This window comes from Diaporthe batatas, assembly GCF_019321695.1.
Source record: "Diaporthe batatas strain CRI 302-4 chromosome Unknown Contig00005, whole genome shotgun sequence".
Classification (NCBI taxonomy): Eukaryota; Fungi; Ascomycota; class Sordariomycetes; order Diaporthales; family Diaporthaceae; genus Diaporthe; species Diaporthe batatas.
In genome coordinates, this window is record NW_025408552.1 from 2345235 (window position 1) to 2368595 (window position 23361).

At 57.4% G+C, this 23361-nt stretch overlaps 10 protein-coding genes across 10 annotated transcripts; 5 read left to right on the forward strand and 5 right to left on the reverse strand.

Moving 5' to 3' along the window:
• Nucleotides 1-475: 475 nt before the first annotated feature.
• On the reverse strand, nt 476-3496 carry KVR01_005392 (uncharacterized protein). The gene has a single exon (XM_044788713.1). The coding sequence runs from the start codon at nt 2251-2253 to the stop codon at nt 1117-1119; it is 1137 nt and encodes a 378-aa protein (XP_044645837.1). The 5' UTR covers nt 2254-3496; the 3' UTR covers nt 476-1116.
• Nucleotides 3497-4065: 569 nt separating this feature from the next.
• KVR01_005349 (uncharacterized protein) lies at nt 4066-6389 on the forward strand. The gene is made up of 4 exons (XM_044782849.1): nt 4066-4317; nt 4662-4694; nt 4756-5311; nt 5382-6389. Exons 1-4 carry the CDS (start codon nt 4304-4306, stop codon nt 6258-6260), a joined length of 1482 nt encoding a protein of 493 aa, XP_044645794.1. The 5' UTR covers nt 4066-4303; the 3' UTR covers nt 6261-6389.
• A 592-nt stretch (nt 6390-6981) lies between these two features.
• KVR01_005532 (uncharacterized protein) lies at nt 6982-9688 on the forward strand. The gene is made up of 3 exons (XM_044788403.1): nt 6982-7218; nt 7295-7561; nt 7620-9688. Exons 1-3 carry the CDS (start codon nt 7183-7185, stop codon nt 9375-9377), a joined length of 2061 nt encoding a protein of 686 aa, XP_044645977.1. The 5' UTR covers nt 6982-7182; the 3' UTR covers nt 9378-9688.
• A 1231-nt stretch (nt 9689-10919) lies between these two features.
• KVR01_005388 (uncharacterized protein) lies at nt 10920-12287 on the forward strand (the record flags this gene model as incomplete). Its single annotated transcript, XM_044783840.1, has 1 exon — nt 10920-12287. One exon carries the CDS (start codon nt 10920-10922, stop codon nt 12285-12287), a length of 1368 nt encoding a protein of 455 aa, XP_044645833.1.
• Nucleotides 12288-12381: 94 nt separating this feature from the next.
• KVR01_004976 (uncharacterized protein) lies at nt 12382-14142 on the reverse strand. The gene is made up of 2 exons (XM_044781439.1): nt 12742-14142; nt 12382-12677 (listed from the first exon to the last, which is right to left on the reverse strand). Exons 1-2 carry the CDS (start codon nt 14029-14031, stop codon nt 12534-12536), a joined length of 1434 nt encoding a protein of 477 aa, XP_044645421.1. The 5' UTR covers nt 14032-14142; the 3' UTR covers nt 12382-12533.
• Nucleotides 14143-14447: 305 nt separating this feature from the next.
• Nucleotides 14448-14942, forward strand: KVR01_005640 (uncharacterized protein; the record flags this gene model as incomplete). Its single annotated transcript, XM_044792048.1, has 1 exon — nt 14448-14942. The coding sequence occupies one exon, from the start codon at nt 14448-14450 to the stop codon at nt 14940-14942; it is 495 nt and encodes a 164-aa protein (XP_044646085.1).
• Nucleotides 14943-15353: 411 nt separating this feature from the next.
• KVR01_005708 (uncharacterized protein) lies at nt 15354-17163 on the reverse strand (the record flags this gene model as incomplete). The annotated part of the gene is made up of 2 exons (XM_044781274.1): nt 15354-16500; nt 16565-17163. The coding sequence occupies 2 exons, from the start codon at nt 17161-17163 to the stop codon at nt 15354-15356; spliced, it is 1746 nt and encodes a 581-aa protein (XP_044646153.1).
• A 916-nt stretch (nt 17164-18079) lies between these two features.
• Nucleotides 18080-19837, reverse strand: KVR01_004943 (GTPase-activating protein RNA1). The gene is made up of 2 exons (XM_044782058.1): nt 19347-19837; nt 18080-19276 (listed from the first exon to the last, which is right to left on the reverse strand). The coding sequence occupies exons 1-2, from the start codon at nt 19539-19541 to the stop codon at nt 18209-18211; spliced, it is 1263 nt and encodes a 420-aa protein (XP_044645388.1). The 5' UTR covers nt 19542-19837; the 3' UTR covers nt 18080-18208.
• Nucleotides 19838-20372: 535 nt separating this feature from the next.
• Nucleotides 20373-21536, forward strand: KVR01_005288 (uncharacterized protein; the record flags this gene model as incomplete). Its single annotated transcript, XM_044784760.1, has 2 exons — nt 20373-20886; nt 20953-21536. The coding sequence occupies 2 exons, from the start codon at nt 20373-20375 to the stop codon at nt 21534-21536; spliced, it is 1098 nt and encodes a 365-aa protein (XP_044645733.1).
• A 675-nt stretch (nt 21537-22211) lies between these two features.
• On the reverse strand, nt 22212-22890 carry KVR01_005569 (uncharacterized protein; the record flags this gene model as incomplete). The annotated part of the gene is made up of 4 exons (XM_044787667.1): nt 22212-22495; nt 22555-22659; nt 22715-22832; nt 22885-22890. 4 exons carry the CDS (start codon nt 22888-22890, stop codon nt 22212-22214), a joined length of 513 nt encoding a protein of 170 aa, XP_044646014.1.
• Nucleotides 22891-23361: the final 471 nt, after the last annotated feature.

Consider the following 23361-nt stretch of genomic DNA (forward strand, 5'->3'; position numbering starts at 1 on the left):
ATGCGCGGGGGCCACGGCCAAGACAGGAACCAAGACGAACATGCAGGTACAGCACAAAGAGAAAAGACGGCAAACTGCCGAGTTCAGACCCCAACGAGTCTCTCTCTCTCTCACACACTGCACGCCGACAGGGGGGCGATGCGGCCGGCGGCAACGGCACCAACAAGTCGTGGGCAATGCAGGCATTGGCAGATAGATCCCCTGCAGGGCACGTTTAAAATTGCGATGGAGCGCTTCCCGCGACGCTTACATCGGAGATGAGCATCGACATGCCTGTTTGCCCGTCCCAGCCAAAAAAAAGGCTTCCAACAGACTTCCATTGCTGGGCAGTCTTCATTTATCATCACCCCGCTACAACTACGTCAATACGGCCTTTGTTTTGCGGGCGGTTCTTGGCCTTGTTTGTCCTCTGGTCTTACGTATTGGCTTCTTCTTCGCCGTTGTCGACGGCTGCCGAGACATCGCAGCCGACGGCAGCTGAACCGGGGGACAGGCGGCACCTGAGACACAGTCGCCTCCTGTGCCAGTGCAGGGGGGAGATGCAATTGATGATGAGTTATTAACTAGGTAGCCAGCCGGGGCAGCAACTCTACGTAGATTGCATGCTCAAGCACATGGGCTTTGCGGACAAGAATACGCCAGTGATGTCTTGCCGTCCTGAGCCCTGCTTGAGTCTTGTCTGCCGCAGGTTAACAACAGGCCTTCTGGTGTCCATTTCCAGGGTTCAGGGGTGAAGGGGCAACATCCCACCACTTCCAATCTAACTTATAATAAGTCTGCCCAGTAGTCCCGGAGTCGCATGCACAAATTGGCCGGATCGATTGCTGATAGCGCCGAAAAGGCCTTCTATTCTACTTTAGCATCGTCTCATTGACAGTAACAATGATGCAGATAGTCTTGCGCAACGAGCCCATCTCTCAAATTAGCCATGCCCCGTCCCTGTCCTGGCCCGGACGCGAGATGGGTGCCTCTTTTCGTTGCGCGGCCTCTCTACCCATCACGAAGCATAAATCTTTCTCGACGAATTTCATCCACGTCTCCCATTCAGCGATGCTGGTTCGGGCCCCGCATCGCGTATCCTGCCGTAGGTGCTGAAGAGTAGATACCCGTACAGTCTCAACCCAAGAATTTCATGCCGCCCTTGGTCTTGGAACCAGGCTTGACGATACCTCCGGCCTGGGGCCCGAGGTGTGGTGAGTATCCTTCGTCACCGTTACCCGCACCGCTGCCAGACTTGTTGCCTCCCTTCTTGTAGTTCTTGCCCTTGCGCTTGTCATTCTTTACAGCAGTGGGCCTAATCTCGGTCGTGCTCTTGCGCACAACGACTGGGTGGCTCTGAATGTACTTGCCATTCATCTCCTTGGCCGCCTGGAAGAAATCGTCTGGGTCGCTGAAGCTGACGAATCCGAAACCCTTGGACTTGTTGGTCCGCTTGTCCCGCACTACCTTGGCCTTCTGCACTGACTGCCACCGCGCAAAGGCCTTCAGCAAGGAGTCGTCGGTCGTTTCGCCCGCCAAGTTACCAACAAAGATTCGCAGATGATTAGGGTCCCACTCCAGGAGCGAGTCGTCGGCCCACTTCTTGCCTCCTCCTTCTCGGTAGACCGTCTTTTGTTTGTCGCCCGCAGTGGCAGCAGCTCCTTCCTGAGCTGCTTTGGCGGCGTTTTCCGCATTGAACGTTGGTCCGGCCGCAGTGCCAGGTTTGCCTCCCGCCGCCTTGGCCCCAGAGGTGGCATTAGCTTCTGCCCCCTCCTTGGGTAGGTAAGCGCTTTGCCACTGCGCAATCTGCGCAGCCATCTCGGGGTCATAGTTTGGATCGCTGCGGTCGAACGGGTTCTGCGCGGCAGAGGCGGCAGTAGGGGCGGCAGAGGCGGCGGCACCCGGCTGTGGGAAAGGGTTGCGGATCTGTGGCGGCGTGGAATAGGATCCAGCAGCCGCCGCGCCGTAGTACGCTGGTTGTTGCGCATAGCTGGCTGAGTAGTTATAAGACTGGCTAGATGCCCCGTAGCCACCGCGACCGGCACCTACGGGGGGCGCCTGTTGGTAGGAGTAGGTGGAGGCGGCGGCGCCATACTGAGGTGCTGAGACGGGGGCGGCACTGTAGGACGGGGCGCCGGAGTAGGGTGCGCTTGCAGCATAGGTCGGGGCAGCACTCGTGGTGGGAGGGAATGCCGGCTTGAATCCGCCGGAGGTCTTGCTCGCTGGCGGTCGAGGAGGTAGAGATCCGAAACCTGGGGGTCCCGGGTAGGACATGATGAATTTGATGTGCCTTTGACGAACGCTTGTTTTGTTTTCGTTGTCACGTACCTATGAGCCCAGTCCGGGTCACACAGACTTTGCTCGCGGTTTACCCGCTCTCCCCAACAACCGATATGTTCAGAATGTCAGACTTCGCAGCGTTTGCTGCTTTGTTGGTGAGCGCTTGGCTGGTTGATGGACCGAATGATGGGAAGTTGCCAGGTGCGTATCGTGAGGCGAAGGGAAACGATTGCAACGCGATGGGACTTGGGTCATCTCAGAAACTCCCAGCCCGACCAATCAACAGTGATGGGGTGGATCCCAGTCTGCCTGCCTGCCTGCCTGTCTGCCTGCCGGACAAGTTGCCATGCGGGCTTTTAGGCGGTACTGTGTAGTTTTGACTTCCACGGTTACAGCTGGCAGCTTAGCTCGGGGATCGGTACGTACCTTGCCGACAAGCTTATTTATTATCCCCAGGTTGCCAGGACACATGTGAATCGATAAGCCTGTCCGGAGCTGCCCCTGCCGCCTTGCGCGAACCCCTCGATATGTGGCTGTTGTGGTAGACTAGACACTAGAGTAGCCGTTCTGACTGCTGCATCACCTATAGCCATGTCGAGCTCTGACGGTCCCTGACAAGCCAGCCGTGTCGATCTGGTGGTTCGGGCTCTCATAAGCTGAGTGTATACTTAGTTTGTCCTTGCTGGAATGACGCAGTTTGGCGGGGCAGCCCACATCGCACCCTGACAGCCCCTCCATCCGCCCCTCTTTGCGGTCATGGTGTTGATGGCATTCGATCAATTCGCGCCTGTGACATCTGGCCAGGACCTCCGTAGGCCGGAGCAACAAGCAGCGATGTCGCGCGGCGGGATTGGCTGGCTGGCTATCCTCGTCTCGGGAGGATTAATAATGACGGACTGCCGCAGAGAACAGGACACGGGGCCTGCGGGAAAAGTCACAGAGGTGGCCCCGGAAAGATTCAGATTCGGCTCGTCCGGATAGTTCCCCTGCAATTGCAAACACATCTCGTTGCAAGGCATACTCGCATTGCAATATCCGCATGGGAACTGCGGCACGCTTGTCCGCCGAGGTTGACCTATCACCTCGAGCGGCATGCCTGAGCACCCTGCGAGGCAGGCAGGCAGGCAGGCAGGATGCAGACAAGAGGATATGCGAAGAGGCTGCATTGATTGCCAGCCTGACAGATGCGCATAGTACATGACCAAAAGGCAAGCGTTGACAGGAGCGCCCCGACCACCTCAACTGGTGGTGGCATTGGGCGCAGGGCCCCAGGGCTCGAGCCAAGCCCAAAGCATTTCCGGAGTTGCGAAACGCGAGAAGTGGACACCGGCGCTCATTTGTCTGACAAGTTCCGACGAGATCGGTTTGAAGCGTTGACGACCCCCACGCTTGCTCCTCCTGTACTGCCAGAATGGCCCAGAGGAGGGGGCAAGAGGGGACTTTGACAGGGTGTTGGGAGCTGAAGCCCACTGGAGTTTTTCCGTGAGCAAGCGCGGAAGAGAGGGATGTCCGCGGCGAGGATGGATGGGGCCTGGGGGGCGGCGGCGAAGGGCCCCACCGGATAGTTTGACCAGAATTGTTGCAGACAGTGACAGTGACAGTTACAGTGACAAGTGACAGTGACAAGGGGAGGCACTGAGGGCCCAGCCTGTAGGCCACGGACAGGAGCTACACTCCTTGGCGTTGGCAGAGAGGTGCGGGCCCCGGCACCGATAGTCAGGCAAGTCAGGGAAGGGCCTTTCGCGGTCAGGACGGGAAGCATGAGCTCCTCCTCGCATTGGGGACCTGGAGCGTCCGGACTCGAGCTTCTGAGTAAGCCCCCACCCACTTTAGCTCTCTGCTGGCACGACGACGTCTACCCAGCTCCCCCGAGGCCATTGTCCTGTTGCTCCTTCGAAAATTTCTCTCCTTCACCTCTTCCATTCCATCCATAACTTGGCCATACTTCCTCTCGGTTGATTCTGAGAAAGTTTATCCATCAAGAGAGCCAGCCTCCAAACCAACCAAGCACCCCAACAACAACATCCCCTCCGTCGACCTCGCAATGTCTGGCGCAGTGTGAGTCCTCTCCCATCCGTCAACCCCACATTCTACCCCTCCGATGAGCCATTTCGCTGCCACGGCGAGCGAGCCCCTCCATCGACAGCACAACAGCCGTGCTGCATACAAACAATAAGGACCGCAGCCGTGCTTCTGGTGCCTGCTGCAAGGTGCCACCAGGCCTTGCTATAGCCGCATGCGCAATTCCAACATTGCTTTTTTGACGCGAGCGTCGCTTCCCACCCCCATCTCCTTTTGAATCACTCGAGACTGAGGGCTTCTTGCAGCGCCCGGCTCGCCGGCATTGCTGGCGGTTTCACCACTTCAGGACCAAGCAAAGCTGACAATGATGTTACTCCAAGTGCTGATCTCGGCCTCATCGGCCTGGCCGTCATGTAAGTCTTCCAATTCCAACATGCCCCTCGCGGAGGGCTGCGGGTGTTAACAGCTGCTTAGGGGTCAGAACCTGATTCTGAACATGGCCGACCACGGCTTCACCATCTGCGCTTTCAACCGAACAGTCTCCAAGGTCGACCGTTTCCTTGAGAACGAGGCCAAGGGCAAGTCTGTTGTTGGTGCCCACTCCACCGAGGAGTTCGTCTCCAAGCTCAAGTCGCCCCGCCGTGTCATGCTTCTCGTGCAGGCTGGCAAGGCCGTCGACGACTGGATCGAGACCCTCCTGCCCCTGCTCTCGCCCGGTGACATCATCATTGACGGTGGAAACTCGCACTTCCCCGACTCCAACCGCCGCACCCAGTACCTCAAGACCAAGGGTCTCCACTTTGTTGGCTCCGGTGTCTCCGGTGGTGAGGAGGGTGCCCGTTACGGCCCCTCTCTGATGCCCGGTGGTGACGAGGCCGCCTGGGAACCCATCAAGGAGATCTTCCAGAGCGTGTCCGCCAAGAGTGACAACGAGCCATGCTGTGACTGGGTCGGCGACGAGGGTGCTGGTCACTACGTCAAGATGGTGCACAACGGTATCGAGTACGGTGACATGCAGCTCATCTCTGAGGTATGTCATCCTCTAACAAACCCTGGGTACGTGACGTGTGAAGATGGCGTCGGCTGACCCTGTTCAACAGGCCTACGACATCATGAAGCGTGGCCTTGGTCTCACCAACAAGGAGATGGGTGATGTTTTCGCCAAGTGGAACACGGGTGTTCTGGACTCGTTCCTCATCGAGATCACAAGAGATATCCTCTACTTCAACGACGAGTCGGATGGCAAGCCCCTCGTCGAGAAGATCCTGGACCAGGCTGGCCAGAAGGGAACCGGCAAGTGGACTGCCATCAACGCCCTGGACCTGGGCATGCCCGTCACCCTGATCGCCGAGGCCGTGCTGGCTCGTTGCCTGTCTGCCATCAAGCCAGAGCGTGTCGAGGCTTCCACGAAGCTCGAGTTCGTCGGACGTGCCAACAGCTTCGAGGGTAACAAGGAGCAGTTCCTCGATGATCTCGAGCAGGCCCTCTACGCCTCCAAGATCATCTCCTACGCCCAGGGCTTCATGCTGATGCAGGAGGCCGCCAAGGAGTACGGCTGGAAGCTGAACAAGCCCTCGATCGCCCTGATGTGGCGTGGTGGCTGCATTATCCGCTCCGTGTTCCTGAAGGACATCACCAACGCCTACCGCAACAACCCCGACCTCAAGAACCTGCTCTTCGACGACTTCTTCAACAAGGCCATCCACAAGGCCCAGCCCGGCTGGAGAGACGTCGTCTCCAAGGCTGCCCTTCTCGGAATCCCGACCCCAGCCTTCTCCACCGCCCTGTCATGGTTCGACGGTTACCGCACCAAGGACCTGCCCGCCAACCTGCTGCAGGCCCAGCGTGATTACTTCGGTGCCCACACCTTCCGGGTCAAGCCTGAGGCTGCCAACGCGCTGTACCCCGAGGGACAGGACATCCACGTTAACTGGACAGGCCGTGGTGGAAACGTGTCTGCCTCTACATACCAGGCATAAGAGAACTGCAGCTTGCTAGATAGTTGTAGTCTGAGGGATTGACCCATCCGTTCTCTAGAATCAAAATGAGGATGTGCCATAGCATGACCTGGCAAGGTAATACGGAATAAACAAATACTACCCAACCAACTCTGGAGCTTGTTCGCGGTAGTGCTGCGAGGATCACAAGTAATTAGTGACGCGGACCACTGAGGACATGGCTCGGCAATGGCAGACTAGTACTTGATGCTTCGAGGACACCTAAAGCACCAATGGCTTTTGGTATACAGATGCTATCTAGTAGCTCCCGGCATGAGGCCAGGCTGGCACTCTTTCTCAAGAGGCGGCAACTCGGCCACGGCGCACAGAGCTTCCAACGCCGTGCGTCACACCCGTAGCCGACCAATGCCGAGCTGGAGCTCGATCATCGCCTGAGTGCAGGCTATAGGTGGCGTACCTGCCTATAACATCCGTATAGCCTCGTGAAGAACTGAGAAACGGTCGAACATGTGCACAAAATCTTGTTGTTGCTGCTCGACCCGTGGAATCTAGCGACCTCTGGTTGGTTATCTTACATGCCCTGCTGTTCCTTGCGCCCCCCCTGCCACCTCCCGGACCTGTTGTTCGACTCCAACTGGCTGGTGGCTTACAGCCCGGCTTACGTAACACAGCTTTGCAATTTCTGACCCGCACCTTGGAACTAGGCGCGCATGAGTCTGGAGCGCGCCTTTGCACCATCAGCTGCGAATCCTGGGAGCCTGTCGCGACCACCCTCAACCAGAACGGAATCCCGACCATCGCCGTGTGCGCCATCTCCAATTGGGAGCCAACGGCATCTGCGAGCTACGTCGCCAACGTGGCACCTTGCACGTCAAGCGACCATACGAATTGCCATTCGGAATAGCAAAGCCAAGCCTCCCTCGTGGGAGCAACAGCAGCCAAGATGGGAGACCCGAGCCACAACATCAACGAGAAGATGGTAAGATCTCAACCACAATGCCTGGCGCCCCCTCCAACCAGTCGCACAAATACTAACACATATCCCCAACGTCTAGCTTCAGCATCTGCATCTCATCAGCACCTACAGATATGCCGCCATGGCTGATGTTGGCCTCCCTGACGCTTCCAAGTGGCTGATGAATGCTCCCAAGATCGCCCGCGACACCGCACCCTTCTTTTGGACATACCTCGACGCCCCTGCCGATGGTACCATAATGCTCACGTGGCAGCCTCTGCAGCGCCTGGATACAAACTTCGCGACTGATGGATATATATGGCCATACCCCGAGACATATTATCAGCAGGACCTAGGTAACGGCTCGGTCAGCTCTACCCCTTGGCCCAGCTGCCCTCCATTACAGTACTGACGCTGGGTTGCAGGTCCTAGAGATGTTTTATCAGAGGTCTGGCTACCGCCAAGGAGAACAGTTCACCCAGCACTCCAGGAAACGCTTCCGCCTGGTTCCCAAGCAACCCCAGATCCCCGGCGCCCCCCAGGTCGACCCCAGCCTCTGGATCGTGCACTACGGACCCAACGCGGCCCCAGATCGATTACCGATCAATATGGTACCCATGGATCCTCGCACGCACAACTTGATACAGGCTCGCATACAACTACAGAGGGGCGGCCAGATTGCTCGCAAGGAGTTCATGCTTGCCGATCGGCTCAACTGGCCGACCATAAACCCTCCGCGGGAGGGCAGAGGTCACCCAATGATGGCCCAGCAAGCTCATCCACGCACCATCCCGCAACAGATGGCCTACCCTCCCCAGCCGCCCGTGCCAAACAAGCGCGCGAGGACAAGCGCCCACCAGAATCAGCAGATGATGAGTGCTGCCCCCTTCATACCTTATGATGACGAGGACGACACCCACCAGGGCGACGTATTCGATCACATGAGTCCCCGCGATGTCAGCATGGCCAGGTACACGCGCAATCACGAGTGGATGGAAGAGGTACTGGGCTCTGCATACCGGATAGGCCAAATCACACCAGCAGATCTTGGCCTCGGGCTGCAGGGAGAGCTGGCGTCTTTGACGCAAGGAATCTACGAGGCCTCAGGTGTCGATGCGCACAAGAAGCCACCGAAGAATCCAGTGGTCGGCCACCTCGACCCGAAGCTGGCTGGCGAATTCCGCGACAGGGTGTCGCAGAAAATCGAGGATGACAAGGCCGAGATGGCGCGGCTTAAGGAGCAGCATGAGAAAATGATGGACAAGTTCAAGTCGAACTCGATCCTTAACCGATCCGAGAAGGAATTGCGTGTCGCCGTCGACGAGACAGGTCCTGAATTCTGGCGGCTTGAAGGAAGAGAGGAAGACGAAGGAGAGGGCATCACCCATTGGAATGGGAATGAACACAGAAAGGTCAGCGATATCGTTGCGGATGTCGAGTCGGCTCTGGGCCGCCACATTGCCGTTGTCAGCGATGTCAAACGTATCCAAGACGGCGGATACCAAGAGCCAGCGCCTGAGCCCGAGAACCTGCCAATGCCTCCAGCTGCATCACTCCCGAACGCGAACGGTGCCGCGTCAGGCCAGCTATCCCGGAAAGGCTCACAGGCAGGCTCACAAGCCAGTGGACTCATGGCCGGCGATTCGGATATTGACATGGGCGGAACCGCTGCCGGTCTGCTGGACCAGATTCAGGGTGAACCGTCGTCTACCTCTACGCCCCAGCCTCAAACATCTGCCATCGCGTCAGATGCAGCGATACCAGGCAATGCTGTGGCCGCACAGGCCACGTCTGAGCAGGCTCCGGGCAATGCGTCTGAAGATGTCACAATGGAGGACTCGGAGCAACCGAGGGATGTGAACACAGCTCCCGACCAAGGGACTGGCAGCGGTGACTGGGTCGTCGTGCCAAAGGGTGGTGAGTCACCAAATGCTCCTGCTGGTGCCGCGCCTGCAACGGAGTCTGCCCCAGTACCGACGGAGAACACGGACGTCAATAAATCTGTTGACAATGATGACTTTCTCAACTCGGCTGGGGAAGCACTTGATCAGTCAGCTGCCGATGACACTCCCGGGGACTTCGGTGACATAGGCATGGAAGACTCGGCTTTTGGGGAGGCCATGTACGGCGCCGAAGTTTCACGGGACTCGGCCTCGAACACGCCTGCAGACGGCGGTGTATAGGCCCAGCTGGTCATCTGTACAGGGAATGCATGGGGCTGGCTTGGGTGGCAGAACATCCGACCACAGAGCGAGACGGGATTGGGTATGGTTAAGGACACGGGGCTGATTGCCACTGTGTTCTTCTTTCGGTGCTAGACAAAACTTCTGCAGGCACGAGAGGCTTATTTTATAGTCTACATCCGTTTCGGGCTCCCGCGATTGATGGTTGGAGAAAGTATGTAGTATGTATGCGAATGCAATTTCAACCTTGAGGGTGGAGTTTTGGCAACAACTTGTCGAGACTGACAGCCAAATACTTTGTTCAAATGTTCGCAGCAAGCCGTGCAGCTCATGCTCAGCAGTGGACCGCGTGATGAGATTTCAGGTAAGCAAAAATGCGCAGCGGAAGCTCGCCTAAGGTCATGGCTCGCACTACGTGAATGAAGCCGTGTGCCGAGCAAGGGGGTTCGTTTGATCTCCAGCGGCACTACGTGTCAGAGCCCCAAGCCGGGGCTTCCATTGGCAGAGCAGGACTAACACACCTGGATGCCATCCCAACTCGGAGTCCTTCCTCATGCTTAAATTCAGGCTTAATCGCCCTACCGCCACACCTGATACATCTTTCCCTCTGCGACTCCCAAGACCTGGCATGATCTCACGATGGCGAGGCAAAGCACCCCCTTTCGCCCCTTCATTCGAGACTCTGCCTTGCTCCGTTCCGAGCCGTGCAGGGCAGGAGAGGGCTGCGGTGGACCATTGGCCCGCACATTGATGCCATAGGCACATGCATGCGAGGCGAGACTAATAACCATGGGAACCAGGCACGGCCAAGCTTGGAGCATGGTGACACCCGTGCCCTCAGGCTTGGAACTTGTATGAAGACGAGGACGGCCAGCGGCGCGGCAGTTGCAATAGCCCCTACTTGTAGACCGTACACCTCGCTGTCGGGCGGGTACCACTCATCATGAGCCATTGGTGGAGACGGTTCGTGAGAGTTTCACTGGGGGTTGTTGATGTGCATCGGGCATGTTGTCGCTCGGGACAAGGAAGACTCCTCGACCAACCCCCGGCATGTCATGTTTTACTGTGAATCCCGTCATCCCAGCCCTGACAAGTTCCTGCCATCGCATGTCTCTCTCTCTCCGCGAACAGACGACCAGAGGACCAGACGCACGCTAGGCTTTTGTGGGGCGACAAAAGCTTGTTGCATGATTACCATTGGGGATATGGCCGGTACTAGGCAGGTAAATCATACCGAAGGTGTCGCGGGTTGGGGTGACTAGGTGAACTATGGCTCTCGGCGTATACCCATTTTTTGCTGTCTTGCTCTGGAGCCCTCACTCCCGGCGCCGACTACAATATGATCTTCCCGTTGAGATCGCCCTTCCTTCTCCTTGACGCCAGTCTTCCCTTCTAACGCTCACACTCTTTCTTCCTTTCCCACACCACTCCCAGCCTGCAGGCCAGCCTGTAACGGTTACATTCTTTATACCACCTTCCTTCACAAGCTCTGGTAGCCGTTCTTTTATTCTCTATACCGTATAATAAATATTCCTTTCAATCATGCGTGTCTCGAAGGTCGTGGCAACCATCCTGCTGGGGTTTGCCGTCGTGGAGGCGGCGAACAGTGACCAGGGCCAGGGCGGACAAGATTCGAAGGAGGTCAGTGCCGACAACAACGGCGGTGGTGGCGGTAATGGAAGCCAAAAGGAAGCCCAAGGGGGCAATGACAGCAACCAGGGCGGCGGCAACGGAGACCAGCAGAAAGGTCAGGGCCAGCAGGGCCAGGGCCAGCAGGGCCAGCAGGGCCAGCAGGGCCAGCAGGGCCAGCAGGGCCAGCAGGGAAATGGCCAGAAAGGTCAACAAGGAGGCCAGGGCCAACAGGGCCAAGGTCAGGATAATCAACAGGGCGGCAAGAATGGCAACGGACAGCAGAACCAAGACGGATCGGACCAAAATCAGAAAGGGGGGAACCAGGGTAACAAGAACGGCGGCGGAAACAACAACAACAACAATAACGACAACAATAATAACAACAACAACAACAACGGGGACAATGGAAAGGGCGCCGATCAGAACGTGACGCAAGGCCTGCTGCCTCTCCCCGGCGCCCCCGAAGCGGCAGCATCACTAAAGCCCCTTCCGGGCCTCGCGAGCTTGCCACCATCAGCCCAGCAAAGCCTCAAGCCCTTGGGCAGTGCCGCGCCCCCTCCGCCAGCGAAGCTACAGCCCCTGGGCGGCGGCGCCCAGGCGAACGCGAGCGCACCACCGCCTCCGGGCTCGGTATCCTCGACCATCGACCTCGCTCAGCTGACGGCCATCGCGAACTCGGTCAACGGCGGCGGCGGCGCCGCGCCCCCGGCGGCCGTAGAGACACCCGTGGGCTCCTTGTCGAACAACACCAGCCCGGCCGCAGCGACGCCCGAGTCCGGCTCCGGCTCCGGCTCCAGCTCCGGCGGCCTGAAGCAGCTGCCCGCCCCGGCCGAGGCACCACCCGCCGGCGCCGCGCCGGCCGCCACGCCCGCCATGTTCATGACGATCCCTGGGGGCATGATGGGAGGCGAGGCGCCGATGGCCACGGCCACGCCGCCGGCGCAGGTAATTCCCGGCGCGGTGCTGCCTGCCGTGGCGAACCTGGAGCCGCTCCCCGGGTCCGTCTCGTCGGACGCGAGCCTGATGGCGCTTGCGCCGCAGACCATGACGACCATGACGATGACGCTGGCCGCGCCCGACGGCAGCACCGTGCTGGCTACCATGACGGCGCCTGTCAACGCCACCGCGGCGGCGGCGTCCAGGGGCAACGCCACTGCGACTGCGGGCAGCGGGTCGGTGCAGGTCGCTGGGGCTTCGGCCTCGAGGAGCTCCGGGACGACGGGCGTTGTGCTTGTGCTGAGCGGGGTCGTGGGGTTGCTGGGCTATCTTATGGGTTGAGCGGGCAGGGCAAGGCGAGATCTCACGTGCCGGGTGAGGAAGAGCTCAGTGTGTGGCTTTGAGGAGCTAGGTCTCCTCAGCCAGGGTGTAGATACGTGGGGAGAAGACGTGCATCGCTTCTGTAATTCCATTCTTAGCAGCATTACATACTACCATTGTATTTGGGAACAATTGGCCCCTTCTTGGCCTCCATCTCATGCACTCCCCCTGGGATCAATAGATGGCACCAAAACTTCGAGCACTTCTTCAGGGCTCATATGGAGAAGCCGCCCGGCTGCCAGTCAAGGGGACGCCACCCTTCTTTGTGACCAAGATCGGATCCTCCAGCCTGACTCCGAACCCAGTCTCTCTGCCGACCTTGTACGCTTGTTCACTTGTCACGTAGATGCCCTGGACAATGTCAGCGGTGTCACTCCAGGGTGGTGGGCCTTCTCAGAGCAGCAAACAAACTTACCGGCTCATTCGAGACGACCTGCCCGATTTTCAGCTTCTCGCTGTTGGCACCGTTCAGGTAAGGATGTTCGTGCATCTCAAGACCTAGCCCATGGCCGAGTCTATGCGTGTAAAACTCCGCATAGCCAGCATCAGAGATAGGCTTGCGGGAGGCAGAGTCGACCTCAGAGCACGTCTCGTTGGGGTGCATGAGGTTGAAACCCGCCGACTGGGACTCTTGGACAGTCTTCCAGACACCCTTCAGCTCGTCGCTGACCTGCCCTCCCGTGGGCAACACGGTCCGCGTCACATCGCTGCCGTAGTCATGCAGCTTGGAACCAATGTCAATCAGCACATACTCCCCGTCCTCCAGCGTCTTGCCGTGCTTGCCCCCGTGGGGGTAGGCAGCCTGGTCGCCGAAGAGGACGATGGACCAGAAGCCCCTGCCGACGCCGGCGCGGGTGAAGAGCCCCTTGGCCGAAGTCACGACTGTCTCCTGCGTGAGTCCGACCTTGATGCACTTCTGCAGCGAGCGGACCAGTTCCAGTGTGAAGGAGTTGATACCCCTCAGGATCTCGATCTCGGCCTCTGTCTTTACGGACCGGAGGGACTGGATCGCCTCGTTCATGGGAACAACCTCGACGCCCGCCTCCTGAAGCCCGGCGGCGATCATGAACCTCGCGTGCTCGTCCAGGACGACCTTGGAGTAGCCAGTGGCCTTGGCCAAGACCTCATACGGCGACTCCTCCTCGGCCCACTCGATGACGGTCTTGTCGCTGAACACCATCTCCAGGCCCGCAATACGGCCAGCCTCGAACTTGGGGACAAGGTAGGAGAACCGGGCGTCCTTGTCCACGATTATCAGGAAGGGCCGCTCAGAGAGATCAAACTCGTACGAGACGTTGGCGTAATAGGCCGACGAGGCCGACGGCTCGGCGATGAAGGCGTCGGCGCCGGCAGCCCTCAGCTCGCCGGCGAGTGTGCCCTGCCGGCGGAGGTATTCCTCACGGCCGATGGGGGCGACGTCCAGCAGGCCGACATGGGGCTCCAGGTGCGACCAGGCACAGGTTTCCAGCGAGGCGGCGGACAGGTCTGAGCCGGGCCACCACCAGGCGCCGCGGTGGAAGTACATGTCTATGAAGGCGCAGAGGGCAAAGCCCAGGAAGAAAGCCCAGGCGATGGTCTCGCAGACCCGGCCGAGTGCCGCCCTCGCGCGCCTCTGCTGCCTCGGCGTCCGGCCGGGCGTGGAGGGGAGCAATGGGCGGTGCTCACCCCCGGCCCCGGGGTTCTTTTCGACAGCAAATGTCGGCATTGTGTATGTCAGAATTTCATAGAAGCAAGCCGTTCTTCCGACTTGATTTCGACTGATAATCAGGGTGGTAGGCGGTATTCTGGTGACATGATAAGAGGGCGGGCGAGTGAGGTCATCGGGATGAGATAAGCTGTGGATCGCCGCGTGGAGTGGCTGGTGTGGTTGAAAGACGACGGGGGTAGGTTTATCGGAACAGTAACATCACAAACCGTACTCGCTTCTGTGCGCATCCAATTGCTGTGTATTATCTATTGTTCCACTTGAATTGTTAGACTAAATTACCTTGTTGGAGTGTGATCAGCGCAAGTCGGTTACTTGCCGGAAAATCAAGCTGGAAATTCCACAGCACAGCTTTGAATGAAAGTGGCCCTGGTCAAGACAACGACAGCAACATCTGACAGCCTCAGAACTTCACAATGCTCTCTCGTTTCCGTTGGAAGACTCCAATCTACCAGAACACTGGCTCTACGGCGCGGGACCATTTGGCTAGCGAGCGCACATTTCTGGCTTGGATCCGGACAGGGCTTGGATTTGTGGCCTTGGGGATCGCCATTGAGCGCTTCTCTCAGCTCGATCTCAACGACTTACTCAAGCCCCTCCGACCACCACCCCAGGACGGCCAGGACACAAGGAGGGAGCAACCTGACGACGATGGCGAGCCGCAGAAGGAACAGTCGCAGGTCATCGTGGGTACCCTGATGGCCCTCGGCTCCGGATCGATCGTCTATGGGACGTCGCGGTACTTCTCGAACCTGAAGCTTCTGGAGAAGGGTCTCTTCAAGCCTGCTTACCATGGTTCTGCGTTCCTTGCCGCCTCGGTGGCGGGTCTGGCTGGTGGTGTCTACGGGAGCTCAATATCGAGGCGGTGGAAGGCGCAGCGTGAACGCGAAGAAATGAGGGACTCCTCCTGATTAAATATTGATGGAATTCGTTTCCAATTCGACAGCAACATCGGGCGGTCGACGAAGCCCGTGGTCGACCCCGACCTCGCAAATCATCGAAGCCGGTTTTTTGGATCTGATGCCAGAGTCCCGGCTTTTCTGCAGGTCATATCGAAGAGGCTCAGACACACAATAAAACGGACATGTTGAATTTGTCAAAGACTCCTCTCGGGCTGCTCCTCCAGTTGGGACGAAAGCAAGAACATCTGTGAGAAATGCGCCACTACTATTACCTATGCCTCCACGCTATGAAACATCAAATGAGTCCAGATGAGATGGGAACAGACAAATGCCCGGTTCATACATACACAAATGCGAAACGCCCGAATCCAAAGAAGCCAAATATGCGTTGCTGGGTACGAGTCTCCGTGGTATCCAAACCTAGAGACCAGGCATGCCGCTGCGGATATTGTCATACTGACTGGTTGGGTAGCTCAGCAGATTCGGCTGCGAATTCAAGTTCCCAAGCTCACCAGCCAGCGCCCCGACGAGACTTTCGGCCCCCTGCTTGTCACCGCTTGCCTCCCAGAAAAAGGACCCCGCCAGGCCTTTCGCCTTCAGGTACGAGCCCTTCCTCCTGGCGCTGAGGACGTTGTCGTACGAGATGAGCTCCTTCGCCGCCGGGTCATAGCTGTAGCTCGCCCCCGCCGCCGTGTCGTATATCTCGGTCGCCCCCGGGCGCGGCAGGTCCTTGTAAAGCCAGAGCCCCGGCGTCTGGAGAGTCGCGGAGCCCGGGCCGACGCCGTAGAAGGACTGGCCGAGTCCCCCCGTGGAGTCGAAGGCGCGCCCGTAGGTGGGCAGGCCCAGCAGGATCTTGGACGCGGGCACGCCCTTTGCGATGTAATCGACGACGGCCTTGTCGGTGCTGTACTTGGTCGCGGCGGGCGTGCCCGGGGTGGGGAAGAGGTTCGCCTGGTGGCCCGACATGGTATCCCAGGACCCGGCGTAGTCATACGCCATCAGGTTCCACGAGTCGAGGTACCGGTCCGCCTCCCTCATGTCCAGCACGTTGTAGTGAGACGGCCCCGCCGAGGTGGCGACGGTGAGCAGGAACCGGTAGCCCCTGGCGTTGGCGGCCGTCCAGGCGGTGAGCTGCTTCCTCAGCTCCGCCAGCAGCTTCACGAAGTCTGCCGCCTGCGCCGCGTTCTCGGGGTACTCCCAGTCGAGGTCGATGCCGTCGAAGCCCCAGTCTGTGACGAGCTTCACGGCCGTCTTGGCAAAGTTCTCGCGCGCAGTCGCGCTGGACGCCATCCCTGGGAAGCGTGGGGAGTCGTTCCACCCGCCTATCGAGAGGATCACCTTGAGCTGGCGGTTCTTCTTCTTGAGCAGGTAGAGCTGCTTTACGCAGCCGTACGCGTTGTTGCCGGGGTCATTCCACGAGTCTGTGGTATAGTGCTTCTGCACATCCGCGTACGAGTCTGACGAGGTGACCGTTCCGTCACTGCTGAACGAGGCGAACGCATAGTAGACGCGAGTGATCTTGGATGCAGGGATGGATTGCGGCTGGTAGTTCGCGCCATATATTCCCCTGTTTGCAGTCACCATGTAAGTCTGTGTGTGAACACGGAAGGGGAGACCACAGAGCTACTGACCAGTTGGTGAAGTATAGGGAGTTCTCGTAACCCGGAGACGGGGGCAACACGAATCCTGAGGACGAATCACCAGTCGCAGTTGAAGAGGGTCTTGGTGGATTTGGGGGAATCGGTAAACCAGATGAAGAGCTATTCGAGGGCAGTGAAGAGTTGTCATGGGGCCAGGGCTGCGTGGCATTGCCAAAGTGAGGGCGGTTGAGAGGAGGCGGGAGAGCTACTGGCTCAGGACTTGAAGACTCTTGCGACTGTTCTGTGGGATCCGGAATCCCAGTTTCGGATGGGGATTGTACAGTGACAGTGCTGGTCTCTGCGGTGAAGATAGTCACCGTCTGAGTGATTTCACTGTCTGTGGATTGCTCGGGGACAATCTCGACTGTCCGGACGACAGTTATGGTTTCAGTGACGGTTGTCACTACTTTCTCCCTGTGTACCTGTTGATTTGTATCTGGCAGGGATGTCGGATCAGCAATTGCCGGCGCTGTTACGGTAATTGTCGTTTGGTCAAGACAGACAGGATTGCCTTGGTGTTGAGGGAAGGCTCCCACTAACACAGAGAGTGACGACGAGGCAATAAGCGTAAATGAAGCAGTAGCACGCATTTTGGCTATGACACTGCAAAAGCAGAAAAAGATTATGATCGTACACCTCCCATCGTGACTTTCACCCTCGCTACGAGGGCCACTCCTAGATATTGTCCTGGTCTCCCTCACGTCCAGCCTTCGACACCAGCCCTTGATACCAGCCCTTGAGACTCCTCAGCCTCGCCTTTGGCCGTATGAAGGAATGTGGTTGTGACTCGCTAGCCTCGCCCAGGTGGTTGATTGGAATGCCGGGGCAGTGCACAACCACGTGCGCGAGCGTCTAAGATCAGTGAGACACTCTTTGAGCCTAGGCACTCCAGCATCCCGCCTCCCTTCTTAACCCCCTGGGCATTGAAGGAGAAACAAATGAATGGATACGAGAAAATCTTGACTAATGGGATATCCAGACTGTGGCTGGACTGACCGAGCCTGCCGAGCCTCACCAGTCCGTTGAAGCATGGTGGCAATCGATATGGAAGTCAACAGGACAATAGTTTGCTTTTGAATTCCAAACAGAGGGTCCTCTTATGTGAAATCATGCAACTGATCCTTGCCAATGTGGTTCTCACGCCGTTTTGACGTCCCACAGTGGAATGACCATACTCTTTATCAAGTTTGCCCTGCCTTCTGCTAATGCCTCTACTAGATATAGGCTGGCAGAGAGTGATATGACTTCCAAGGAGTGGGTTAAAGGCACCAATTTACACGTGAAATTGAACAAGGTCCAAACAGCTACCCTGAAAAGCGTGCATATGGAAAGCTTTACCAGCGGAAGATTCGCTCGAGTGATCCAGGGCGGGGAGCAGCAAATTAACCGTTGGGGCTTGAGTAAGTATGGTAGCAGAGGTGCAGTTAGATTCACATATCAGTGTCTATGTCACATCTAAGATCCACCTACTGTTGCGGAACTGCCCTTGCGGGAGCGGAGCGTAAATCAAGTGAAAGCACCTTCGCTTACCGGGAGGTCATATTGTATTCGGGTATCGTCTAATCATTCCTAGCCTAACCTCTTGACATTTCTACTTCTTGAAACCAAGGACCGCCGCACATTGACAATGCCAATCTAGATTGAAGTCTTCTCCAGATCCTTGGCTAGGTCATCCACCTCCTTGTCCTTCTGCTGGATGACAGGTTCCTCCTGAGCCTCCTCGGCCTCCTTGACCAGCTTCTCGGCCCGCTCCTCAGGCCCAACGTCTTCCTCTTCGTCTTCCTCCTCCTCCTCTTCGTCCGAGTCCTCGCCCTCAAGGTCGCTCAGGCTGTCCAGGCCCCAGTCGTCCTCGATCACCACGTCGCCGCCAAGCTTCTCCTTGCGCTCCTCCAGAAGCTCTTGCAGAGCAACAATGCCCTCGTCATCCTCGCTAAGCTTGTTTCCGTTGAGCTCAATCTTCTTGAGTGCCGGGAGACCCTCTTTTGCAGCCTTGGCCAGGCTTGCCACGCCCTTGGGGGTAATGTCGTTGTATTGCAGGCGCACGATCTCCAATTTCTTGTTGCCGCCCTTAGCAAGAGCTTCACCAAGGAGAACACCACCCTTGGCGCCCAGGAGAGAGTCTCCAATTCCAAGCTCTTTCAGCTCAGCCCAGGTTGGCGTGACCTTTGCGAGGGCCTTCGCACCCATCAACGTGAACGTGTTGTCCTGGAGGTCTAGTGTGACCAGGCCAGAGGCGTTGTTCAGCCCATTGCTGAGGAGATGCGAGATACCCTCCTGGCGAATGCCGTTCTGTACCATCTTGACCTCCTTGATCTTGTTGTGGAGGCTGAATGCCTTGGCCCATGCTGTCATGCTGCCGTTCTCCAAGCGGTTGCGCCCACAGATGACGGTCTCCAAGTCGGGCACCGTCTTTCCTTCCTTCCGCGCCGCCTCCTTCTTGGCGTGGAGTTCGCTCAGCGCATCGGCGACAAGGATCCCGGCATGGGGACCCAGTCCATTGTTGTTCAGATAGAGGTGCTGGAGAGGCACGTGTGCGGCGAGGAATGCGACAAGAGGGGCCTGGGTGTTGAGTCCAAAGGCGTTGTCGTTCAGGTTGATCGTGTGGAGATTCGGCAGGTTAAGGATGGACGTGAGCAAGTAGGAGAGGGCCTCGGGGATCTCGCTCAGGAGACGGCCGGTGAAGATGTCAGCGAGATTTGCGACCTAAGCGCGTGTCAGTACTGCCCCCTCGGAGGTCAAGTGCCTAAAGGGGTTGCGACATGGGGTCGCGCACCTGCAATGTCTTCTTGGTAGCTAGTATCTCTCCCAGGAGCTTGCAAGCACCAACCCCGAGAGTGTTCCCAAGCAGTCTGATCTCCTCCAGGTCTTCCAGGGCCCTCAGGTCTTTGACGTGAGGCTCGAGGTCCTCGGCTGTGGTCAGCTTCAAGCCCTTGCCCTCGAGCGAGAAGACCTTCTTAGAATCGGTCATGGTTGTATGGAGAGCGCAAAGAACCGTACTTCAAGTAGTAGGAAAATTTTGTACAGAGTCGTGCTGTTACCAGTGGGGTATGACTGGTAAGTAGAGTATGTGCAGTTGTCAAAGTTCAAAACAAAACAGACGAAGGCGAGCCCAAGTCGCTCGGTCACTGACCTTGGTGGGGGTGGGGCATTATGTCTCCAGGGGTTGCCCCTTGCAGGGACTTGGAGCTGAGAGTCAAGCACCTGGAATGGACTAACGAGAACACGAGCGGGAGAGGTTACTCCAGCAGCTGCCTGCCAGCCGACGGTCCGTTGATCGCATGTGCCTTTCGCAAGGCTCATCATGTAAGTCTTGCCGATGGAATGCTGACATCTAATCCTTCCATTTCTTTTATACTCCCCGGCACGGAAACTCAAAACACCATTCAAGGTCCCATCAATCGATTGTGTCCGGTTCCCTAGGATCAGCGCCATCAAGTGCCGCCCGTAAGCCAGGCCAAGAAATAGTGTTGCGACACGTAGGGTCTACCAACCGAACGCGCCTCTCTCTTAGTTGCGCCCCCCGAGGAACAGTTGGCTGTTCACCAGACTGGGTGTCAATACCAGCAACATTCGAATCCACGCCAGACTAGAGAGAAGCTAGCCAGTACCACCGAATGGTCACGACGTACTACTGATCTCGCAAATTGTCTTACGGTTGGTTTGAGTGGCCCTCAACGTCCCGTTCGCCTTTTGGCTAACGCAAGCAGAGGTCACTTGCGAGTCGCGACGGCCCACCTCCCTTCATCCCACCTTGACCGAAGCTTTACACGGCCACCGTTCGACGCCGTGATCACGCACAATGTCCGACTCTTCTCTCTCGTCGATGTCCGACACCTCGGAAGCAGGCGATGAGTACGAACAGGTAACCCACGATGTGACGATGGACGAGACTGAGCCCCCAGCAAAGCGCCTGAAGCTGGGCGATGTAGGCTCCGCGACACCTTCCGCCGTCGTGGCCGAAGCAGACCCAGAAGTCGAGACCAAGGCTGACGACTTCGACGATGCCATGTCGATATCCTCCGATTCGTCAGGCGACATCCCCAGCTCACCAGCAAATGCGCGGCTTGAGGACGAGGATTTCCAACCCCAAGTGACTGTGTGCGTATGGGAGGATTGCGACGCTGGGGACCTGGGAACAATGGACAGGCTCGTCAAGCACATCCACGACGAGCACATAGAAGGCCGGCAGAAGAAGTACACTTGCCAATGGGTTGGCTGCAGCAGACAGGGTGCCAACCACGCCAGCGGTTATGCATTAAAGGCTCATATGCGAAGCCACACGCGAGAAAAGCCCTTCTTCTGCTATCTCCCAGGTAAGGCTCAGCCCTGTCCCACGCGCTCAACACCCACTACATGATCGTTCTAACATGCGCGGACAGAGTGCGACAAGTGCTTTACCAGATCTGACGCCCTGGCGAAACACATGCGAACTGTTCACGAAACTGAAGCGCTTCGACCCTCCGACCCAGTACCGAAAGGTCTACAGTCTGGCGGCGCGGCTGGCAAGACCCCGAAGCTCAAGATCATCATACGCACGCCGCAGTCGCACGCCGCAGGCCAAGATGACGCTGTTGAAGACGGGCACAGCGGAGACGAGAACTCAACAGAGCATCTGACCCAGCTGACAGAGAAGGACGGCTTCACGCAACGGGAGCTGGACATGGAGTGGCAGAAGCTTCACGCCGTCTGCAGGAGCCAGTTGCAGTGGGCCCAAGAGGACGCCGAGACCCTAAGGAGAGAGTGCGAGAAATGGGAGGAGGTAGTCAAGAAGGCCTGGCTGGAGAAAGAGGTCCTTCTGGACCAGACGATCAAGAGTGAGCTCGGCTGGCACGAACGCAGGCAAGCCATCTTGACAGGAGCCACGGACATCGTCGTTAACGGAGGTGGTCCCGAGTCGGCCTCTGCACCTGCGGTACCCGCCACCAACGGCCGTGCTGGAGCAGGTAACTCTGCTGAAGACTAGGAACCCCAGATAACGGAAGGCCACGTGGGGAACCCTCCGTCTTTGCTGGATGAGGTGGACAGTGCCTGAGCCCGACCGCGAATAGGAAATGACCTTGCAAACAGCGTCGCCAAGCGGGTCCAACCAAAACCAGTGGTTTGCACGACTTTCTGGGTCCAGTCAACGGCCCAGAGCTCAGAGGTATATTTACGACGCAATTGAGGATCTCGCGCGGCCGAGGTCTCGCACCTGATAGGGACTCAACAGAATTCAGGATAGGGGCCATCGGTCTGTCCTGACCAGATTAGGCCAGCTTATAGGGCAGAGATACATTCTTTGCGTGCTTTGTCAAGCAACGGTTCTAGGCTATCTAGCCATGGTCTTTAAGCACGACTAACAAAACATAAGCATGAGTGCTGATGGACATGGCTCGAAGTGGAAGAATAAAAGATGCGAACAATGCTTATGGAGTTCAGGAGTTCACCGTGGGATCGGCTACAACGTGGATGATGACTGGGAGTTTCCTAATACACGATCCCGAAGGCGCAGGACGAGGGATCGTCCTTCCACGGGAACATGTACGCAAACATTGTGGCGTTGATTTTTTGCATGAGAAGAAAAGTAAGATACAGAACTTCAAAGCCTCCCAGGCCTAGCAAGCCGTTGAGACTCTGCGATATGCGCAAGGTCGTGACTCTACAGCTTCTTGCCCTTCCTCTTGCTTGCCTCTGAGTTCTTGAATGGGAATCCACTGGTCCTCTTATCCGCCCCTGTCCTCTTGCTAATGTGGCTGCCGGAGCCGAACATGAGGCACCACAGGCCAAACGCAGCCATGAGGCCAGAGCCGATCGCGCCAAACAGAAACCCCCCGGTGTTGGTAGCGTTAAACCTTGTGTAGCTGAAGATAGCCGCGGATGAGTGGTAGAGCGATGAGAGGAGGATCACGGCATCGGCAAATGGTGATACCGCATCGGCCGGGGCTGATTCAAGGTCAGGATGAGGGTGATATTAGTACGCAGCGATGGGACTTTGCACTTACTATCGGCCAGGGAGCCCAGAGGCACGGCTCCGGTGAGACAGACGACGACAAGGCCTAGGGTGAGCTGTGAGAAGCCCAGCGACCGGGCGAAGTATTGCTCAACAGCTGACCTGGGGGTCAGTACTTGCACAGGACATCACAGTCAATTCGTTTCACGTACGGTTGGCATGTTCATAATTTGGCGTGAGCAGCGACGCAATAAATGTCGGCCACACGATCAAAGGCACAGCCTGCACTGTGAGCCAGGCCAGTGTCGCGAAGCTATACGTCGAGACAACCTACGGAAGCAAGTCAGGAAACTCTCGTGACTCGAGTCCACTTTGTACTTACATCCATCCTTTCAGGCCGGCAAGGAAGTTCCAAAAAATATGGTAACAAGTCTAGGTTCTGCTGTAGCAAGCAATTGGCACTGGCTGGCGATGATCTCTATCCAATGCGGGCAATCGATATTCACAAGCCAGCCAAACGTTACTTTGCAGTAGGACGGACACCTCACTCCACGGGGCAGGTTAATTGGCGGCTGGGATACGTCATCTTTTCGCGTACTCAGGCACTTTGCTCTACCAATAACCAGAGGCGCGATTATGGTATTTTAGTGGGTCCGCCGGCAGGATACCCACCTAGAGTCCGCCACTATCCGATGTCGCATCGACCTCTAGAGCCTCTCGAAATTTCGCATTATCAAGCAGACTGATTTAGGTATCTCCGGCAGAAGGCAATCGCCAACGTCCATGCATTTCCCTGAACTCACGCATGCAAACACTCACATGACAGAGAAACCCTCAACTCTTCGTACTTCACATGGAC

Excerpts from the sequence above, each read along its gene's own strand:
- KVR01_005532 (XM_044788403.1), top strand. The coding sequence starts at position 7,183 with ATGGGAGACCCGAGCCACAACATCAACGAGAAGATG. Across the intron at positions 7,219-7,294 it reads ACAACATCAACGAGAAGATG|CTTCAGCATCTGCATCTCAT; the intron begins GTAAGATCTCAA and ends CCCAACGTCTAG. Across the intron at positions 7,562-7,619 it reads AGGACCTAGGTAACGGCTCG|GTCCTAGAGATGTTTTATCA; the intron begins GTCAGCTCTACC and ends GCTGGGTTGCAG.
- KVR01_004943 (XM_044782058.1), bottom strand. The coding sequence starts at position 19,541 with ATGACCGATTCTAAGAAGGTCTTCTCGCTCGAGGGCAAGGGCTTGAAG. Across the intron at positions 19,277-19,346 it reads CTACCAAGAAGACATTGCAG|GTCGCAAATCTCGCTGACAT; the intron begins GTGCGCGACCCC and ends ACACGCGCTTAG.
- KVR01_004976 (XM_044781439.1), bottom strand. The coding sequence starts at position 14,031 with ATGCCGACATTTGCTGTCGAAAAGAACCCCGGGGCCGGGGGTGAGCAC. Across the intron at positions 12,678-12,741 it reads AGGTCGTCTCGAATGAGCCG|GGCATCTACGTGACAAGTGA; the intron begins GTAAGTTTGTTT and ends GACATTGTCCAG.
- KVR01_005392 (XM_044788713.1), bottom strand. The coding sequence starts at position 2,253 with ATGTCCTACCCGGGACCCCCAGGTTTCGGATCTCTACCTCCTCGACCG.
- KVR01_005349 (XM_044782849.1), top strand. Across the intron at positions 4,695-4,755 it reads CTCATCGGCCTGGCCGTCAT|GGGTCAGAACCTGATTCTGA; the intron begins GTAAGTCTTCCA and ends ACAGCTGCTTAG. Across the intron at positions 5,312-5,381 it reads ACATGCAGCTCATCTCTGAG|GCCTACGACATCATGAAGCG; the intron begins GTATGTCATCCT and ends CCTGTTCAACAG.